The sequence below is a fragment of the Carlito syrichta genome, unplaced genomic scaffold, assembly GCF_000164805.1.
Source record: "Carlito syrichta isolate Samal-C Ts95f unplaced genomic scaffold, Tarsius_syrichta-2.0.1 Scaffold135794, whole genome shotgun sequence".
Classification (NCBI taxonomy): Eukaryota; Metazoa; Chordata; class Mammalia; order Primates; family Tarsiidae; genus Carlito; species Carlito syrichta.
Genome location: NW_007079890.1, coordinates 81559 through 88500, shown reverse-complemented (window position 1 = coordinate 88500; position 6942 = coordinate 81559). Strand labels below are relative to the sequence as shown.

Below are 6942 nucleotides of genomic sequence, written 5' to 3'. Positions count from 1 at the left end.
TGGAAGGCTGAGGCAGAAGGATCGCCAGAGCCCAGCAGGTCGAGGCTGTGGTGGCTAGGAACAGCCACTGCACTCCAGTCTGGGCGACAGAGTGAGACTCCAACTCGGAAAAAAAAGAGAAAAAATAAAATAAAATTTTAAGAAAAAGGTAGATCCGTCTCTGCACATAAAGACTTTATTTTGTAAAAAAGTTGATCCTACCCAAATTAGTATGAAAAGCCATTGCACTTGCAATCAGATCACAATCGTTTTGGTTTGTTTTTTTGAATGGGAATGGGGGAGTTTGTATTTGTTTTTTAAAATCGAACAAATGCAAACATAGACACTGTTGTTCGAAAAGAAAACAAATGAAGGGCAACGCATCCTCCAACCTTTTAAAGCACGTGCTGGACCTACTGTCATCAGAACAGCATAGCCCGTGAAGGTGGGCGGAAAGCAGGTCGGCCAGCCCAAGGAGAGGAGCCTGGACGGGAGAGGGGGTGCAGGCAGTGAGGACAGCATTTTGGGTGGGCCGCAGGTGGGTCCTTCCAGCTGGGAGGTTGCTCTCCAGCACAGAGGCTTAAAGCGGAGTGGGGCTAAATATGTTTAAATGATGAGCACATTGGCAGGAAGAGAGGAAAGCTGTTTCTGTCATCTCGGGGCAGAGAAGGTCCTCCTAAGAAGCTGCAAAAGGAAAAAAAAGGGTCATATTTCACAAGTTAAAAATGAAAACCTTGGGAAGACAGAAGACATGTGAACGTATTAAAAGATGTGTCACGGATGGAGGAGGCGTGCAGTGAGGCTCCCAGGCCAAGGGCCAGCCCTGGCGTGTCAAGCCCATTCCAAACAGGCAGTTCAGGAAGGAATTAGCAAAGTCCTTGAATGAAGCTTTAAAGGAAGACATTAAAACTGCAAGTAGATGTGAACAGATGCATGGTCTCATTCATAATTATAAAGATGCAAATGAACTTGAGATACGCCTCGCCTAGCAGATTGGCAAAACTGCAGACAAGTGGACGGGGTCTACGCCTCAGCAGGCGTCCGGGTCGGTTGGTCATTTAGCAGGGAAATTTGTCAGCAGATGTCAGAATTGTCACTGGATGTGACCCGGAGCCCGGCACTTCTCAGCCTTGCACCTCCACACACTCCGTGGCTGCACGAGGGCGTCCTCCCAAGGTGCCCACTGAGTCCTCAGTCGTGACAGCAAAGTCACACATCAGAACGGAGAGGCTAGATGCTCAGGTGCCCTAACGTGCGTGTGTCCCAGATCCCCAAGGCAGACGGAGCGCAACCCAGGCATGGGCGGGCGGTAGGGGTCCCTGAGGGAGCAGGGGCTGTCCACAGGTGTGAAGGCAGAGACAGCGTGAGCGGGGCCAGGTGCAAGCCACGCTGTGAGGGGATGAGTGGGAGGCGTCAGGTACACCCACCAGAGGCTTATGCCCAGTGTGGAGGGAGTGGGGGACAGCCAGGCAGGGGATGCCCTGGCCCCAAGAGGATGCCCTGTACAGTAAGGACGGGCCAGGTATTGGGTGAAGATAAGTCCTGACCTGAAAAGAGACCCACAGTGTGAAAAAGGCCAGAACAGAGGACAAATGCAGCTTAGAAGAGAGGAGTCCATTTTCAGCTGTGTGTGTGTGTGTGTGTGTGCGCGCACGCGCGCGCGCTTGCATGTGCACACAGCGTGACGTTTATGCCTCAGGGAAGAAAGGTGCTGGGGCAGACCGGGCTCAGTGACTCAGCCTATAATCCTGCGCCTTTGGGAGGCTGAGGTGAGTGGATTACCTGAGCCCTTGGGTTCAAGACCCGCCTGGGCAGCGAGACCTCATCTCTACAATAAATGAAAAAATCAGCCGGGCGTGGTAGCACATGCCTGTAATTCCAGCTACCTGGAAGGCTGAGGCGGAAGGATCGCCGGAGCCCAGCAGGTTGAGGCTGCGGTGGCCGGGAGCGGCCACTGCACTCCAGTCTGGGCGACAGAGTGAGACTCCAACTCAAAAAAAATAAAAAATAAAAAAAAGGTGCTGGGGGATGAATGCTTCTTTGCTTCTTCTCTGTAATGCTTTTTTATCATATTCAAACAAAACTTCCCCTAAGGAGAAAAAGGAGTTTAAGGCAGAATTGGCCGAGTTTGGGGGTGGCTGAATGGTGGAGTTGGAGGCTGCAGGATCTGGCTGGGTCCCTGCAGCCCTACTCTTGAGACAGAGACCCTGGCAGAGAGATGGGGCCGGGACAGGGAGCCTGAGCCAGGATGACCAGCTGGGCCAGGGGTCCCAGGGTGCAGGGCTTCTTTGAAAACGACAGCCCACTGGTCATCCTGGACCTCAAGGCAGACTGGGGAGGTGGGTCTGAGGGTCACGTGAGCTATGCCAGGTGAGCCCAGGATGGGGCATTACGTGTCACCTCAACTAGCCTTGGACTAGAGTGGGCACAGGGAGCCCAGACCTGCCTCGGGAAGGGATTCCTGGCGATGGAAGCACAGGCCCTGGTCTGGGTCCCGGGCTCCCCTCAGGATCTGTATGACCTGCTTCTCCGGAGCCGCATGCCTGCTTCTCCATGGCCTGCTGTGTGGCCCTCGGCAGGTTCCTGAACCGCTCTGGGTTCCACTTCCTGCTGGTGACATGGGGATGATGGCGCCCAGCCCCTGCCGGTGGCTGTCCTGGGATGGGGTGGGCACAGGCCCGCGAGGTAGCCGAGACCCACTGCAGACCACATGCAGAGCCCACTCGTGCATGCAGTTAGGAAAACCTCAGCTTTCAAGCAAGAAGAAAACCCGTCTTTCCTCCCACCAGAATCCAGCTTTTGAACAACACACCCACAAGCAAAAGGCCCCACCCTCGAGAGTCACGGCAGTGGTCAGGGAAGGGGGTCCGGGTGACTGTGCCCGTGAAGGCTGGGGAAACTGCAATGGGCAGGAGGCGCCGGGGTCCCGGGGTGCATGTGGTCCAGCACAGGCCTCAGACCCGCGTGCGGCGCCGTGGATGTGGCTGCTTTCCCTCCGGAGACTCCGCCGCAGGAGACGTGCCCCCGCCAGGCCTACGTGGTCGAGGGCAGGTCTGTCCCTGGAAGCCGTATTCCTGGCCCCAAGGGCTGGCAGCCATGTTGGGGGGGAGCTGGGGGCGCACAGGCGCGGCTGCGGCCACCTGGCGGCCCCCGATGCCAACTGCTCCTTGGTGCCCACAGGCTCACATCTATTCCCTGGGGGCCACACTGAAGGCAGCACTGGAGTTTGTGGCAGAACCCACGCCAGAGCCCAGGCTGAGCCAGGACCTGGAGGTGCTACTCAGCCGAATGCAGGCCGAGGACCCTGGCGACCGGCCCAACCTCGAGGTCAGTGTGGGCTCCCCTCCCTCACCCCAACCTTCCGCAGGCCCCCGGTGTCTCTCACACACACACACACACACACCCGCGTGGGCCCCGCGGCCGCACCTGGGCTTCTTGACCGGAATGTGGTAGCATTGCATTTTGTTTAAATGAGGACTTAGTTTTTGATTGCACGTTTTTGCTATGAAGGGTTTTGGCTTGTAACTGCCAGGAGCTCAACAGAACCTCCTGTTCTCCGCAGCCCCAGGAGGCATTGCCTTTGTGCGCCTGGAGGTGGACAGGGTGGGTGGGTGGCAGGCTCCAGGCACGGCCCCCACCGTCCCCTTCAGAAGAAAGTGGGAACGGGAGGGCGGGGCCTCCTCCGGGGCGCCCTTCCTGTCTGAGACTCACGTCCGCAGAGCATCATCGCGCTATGCGAAGAGAAGATGCAGCTCACGTCCTCCTGCCGCCTGTGCCGGAGCCTCTCAGCCGTGGGGAGGAGGGTGCTCTCCATCGAGTCATTTGGAGCATTTCAGGGTGAGCCTTTCAAACCCCCACACGTGCATGTGCTCGCACACATCCACCCTCCTGCTTGTGTGCACACATGTTCGCACATGTGCACATACATCGATGCAAGGTGCACACACACATGCACTTCTGCTTCTGCATGCACACATATGCACATGTATACATGTGTTTTCACCCATGGATACACACGTACACAGGCACACATCCACTCACACGCATACATGCTAATGTACTCACACGCCCCATAACCACTCATCCTCACACACAGTTGCACTCATGGGATTCAGATGGATCACATGTGCACCCCCATACACACACATGCACTCACTTGCCCAGGTCACACCTGTTTATGCAAGCTCATACATGCCAGTTCATACCGCACACTCCCACACAGGCATGCGTGGTTATTTGCACACGTGCACTCTGCTGGCTGCATACCATACACACTTAGTCACACTCTCGCAATACATATGGTCAAGCACGCACACACAGTTGCACTATGCACACACTCACACCCATATTGAGTGATACCTGTGCAAGCTTTACAGACACCCATGCAGGCAGAGGGCAGAAACAGATCATGTTCAGCAGTGACTGATATTAGCACTGGTCACCTCGCTCTTACCCTCATGAGCATTTTGTTAAACGGCCGTGGTGATATTATTTCATCTGCCAACACCACACAGCGACTGGTGAGTCCGTTTTTGCATCCTTCACAATGCAAAGCTGTTGCCGTTGTGTCCGGGGTGCTCAGGGCTCACATGGGATTCTGGCACCGGCTCAGATTGCCCTTGAACAGACGCCTGCCACGTCTGCACTGTTGCCTGCCCTGGAGCCATGAGGGGCCACGGGAAAGTGGTGCTGCTTGGACCACAGCCGCACGGAGCCTCGCGGTGGCAGCAGGGTCCTCCAGTGGCCAAGCCAGTGGCATTTCCAAGTCAGTGTCTGTGCAACAGACGGGGATATTAAGCTGCAGGAGCAGAGCCACGTGGGAGGGAGGTGCTGTGCCAAGAACCCCCGAGGCACCAAAGGGCTGCCTGTCTAGAGGAGGCTACATGGAGACCTGCGTGCACGAGGGTCCCTCAGCCAGGTTCCTTCCTTTTCTTCCTGTGGGGAATATCACTTGTGTGGTCGCAGTGGAAACAACGTGCTTTCCAAGGGGGTGATCAGACATCCCCAGAGCTAGGAAACCCCAGCGGGAAGCCCTGCCTTGCCTGGGGGAGAGGGACGCGCTGAGCCTCCTCAGCCAACCAGGATGATGTGACCAGCGGGGCGGGTGCAGAAGTCAGGCATGCCCTGCTGGGGTGCTGGTGATGTCTGACCTGGTCCCTGGTCGGGTGCTCTGCAGTAACCGTGTTTTGCTTGTACTCAGATGTCAGCGAGAACACCTGGAAAGAGAGAGCTGCACCAGGAAGTGCAGGGCCCAAGAGGCCACCCAGGGACCCCTGTGCTGACCCAGAGATTCCGCCCAGCCCAGAGGGCCCACCCCAGCTGCCCATCCCCAAAGGCCTGGAGACAGAAGCCAGCCGGGGCCCCAGACCCTCACCCCCCAAGGCCCTACTGTCAGCCTCAGTGAGGAATGGTGAGAGCCACACCACAGAGGGGCTGGCCAACCTTATCCTGGACACTGGGTGCCCCCTTGGTGAGCTGGACAGAGATGTCCTCAGGAGAAGCCGCCTGCGGAAGGTGCAGACGTTCCCCAGACTCCTACCCGACGGCCCCGAGGCCAGTGCCCTCTGCCTGCCCCTGACTGGCACGAAAACCCAGCTACCCATATATGAATTCTCCCCTCCAGACCCCAGGAAGGTCTTTTCAGATGGGAAGAGTGGCCTTTCCAGCTTCAAGATGCAGCCCAAGTGCAGACTATGGCCCGAGCAGGAGCCCAGACTCCAGCGCAGTGGGGACAGGGGTCCCGAAGCACCCGAGACATCACACCCTAGCCAGGAGCCAGCGGAGAAAAGACCCCTGCCCTGCCCTGTAGACCCTCAAGATGCAGACCATGAAGCTCCAGCTCCCAGGAGTGCCAAGGGGATTCCGGATGGAGCCAGGCAACCAGCAAGCGTGGCCACAGAGCAGGTGGGTGACCTGGACCTTGCAGCTGGCTGGGATGGGGGCGGGTCAGCAAGTCAGGCAGCCTCAGTGCTTCAGTGTAGCCTCAAATGTCTGTAATGCAGGGACTTAGCCTTCACTCCTCCTTAGTAATTCAGAAGTCTTTGCAGGGCGGTCCTGTGCTGCAGCTGGGCATTTGCTCTTGCCCCAGGCATGGCTCCCAGCCAGAGCCCCTGCCTGTGGCCTCTCTGGAGGTGGCTGTTGGCTGCTAGACCACCCAGAGAGCAGCTGCTTCTTCGGCCTCACGCAGGACCTCCCGGAACAACACTGAATGAGGCCATCCTGAGGGCTGATTCTCTTCCAGGGAGCCGAACGCAGTCCAGAATAAGCCAGAGTCACCTTAGGGCTATTGTTCAGGGACTCTGTTTTCCTAGTCCTGACATTCAGGACTTTCCTCATCTCCCTCTTCTGCTCACTGAGAACATTAGAAACCAACCCTGTGGGTGGTGATGGCTCAGCCCCCAAGCTTGGTTCGTGAAGGACGCCAAGCATTCGTGCCTGAGTGTCTCCCAACTGCATCCTCACAGATGCTGGGATTTTGTGCAGCTGCCTTCCGGCCCAGTGCTGCCCTGCCCGCCTGTCCGCTGCCCCTCATGAGGGATGGAAGGTGCTGTTGGAGCAGTGGTCTGGGAGTTCTGGCCTGCTTTGTGTCCCCACAGGCAGTCCGGTAGCCTGTGTCCGTCGGCCCTTCCGCCTGGCCAAGGACACCCAGGCCAAGCCCAGCCGAGCACGTTCCCTCCTTGTCTCCCAGCGAGTCCTCTCCCCCCACCCCATCTGTGTCCCTGTGAGCTCCTCAGGGCAAGGACACCTGGAACCAGTGGACCATGGATAAGTCCATGGCGCGAGGACAAGGGTGCGCCCCCCGCCTCCTGTCTCGCCAGGCCTTGTTGACCCAGAGGTCAAGGGGGCAGGTAATTCTGTGACTTACTTTTTTTTTTTTTTTTGAGTTGGAGTCTCACTCTGTCACCCAGACTGGAGGGCATGGGCCGCTCCCGGCCACCGCAGCCTCGACCTGTTGGGTTCCGG

The 6942-nt window shown here is 57.5% G+C and overlaps 1 protein-coding gene across 5 annotated transcripts in view; it reads left to right on the top strand.

The window, feature by feature from the left end:
• KNDC1 (kinase non-catalytic C-lobe domain containing 1) overlaps positions 1-6942 on the top strand; it is a 57774-nt gene that overhangs the window by 14547 nt on the left and 36285 nt on the right. For 4 of the 5 annotated variants that reach the window (XM_008049586.2, XM_008049582.2, XM_008049584.2 and 1 more), the window contains exons 3-5: positions 3160-3306; positions 3699-3816; positions 5180-5883. In XM_008049586.2, the coding sequence (XP_008047777.1) occupies positions 3160-3306; positions 3699-3816; positions 5180-5883 (969 nt within the window). The remainder of the gene's footprint in view (positions 1-3159; positions 3307-3698; positions 3817-5179; positions 5884-6942) is intronic. The other variant, XM_008049585.2, reaches the window with a different exon arrangement.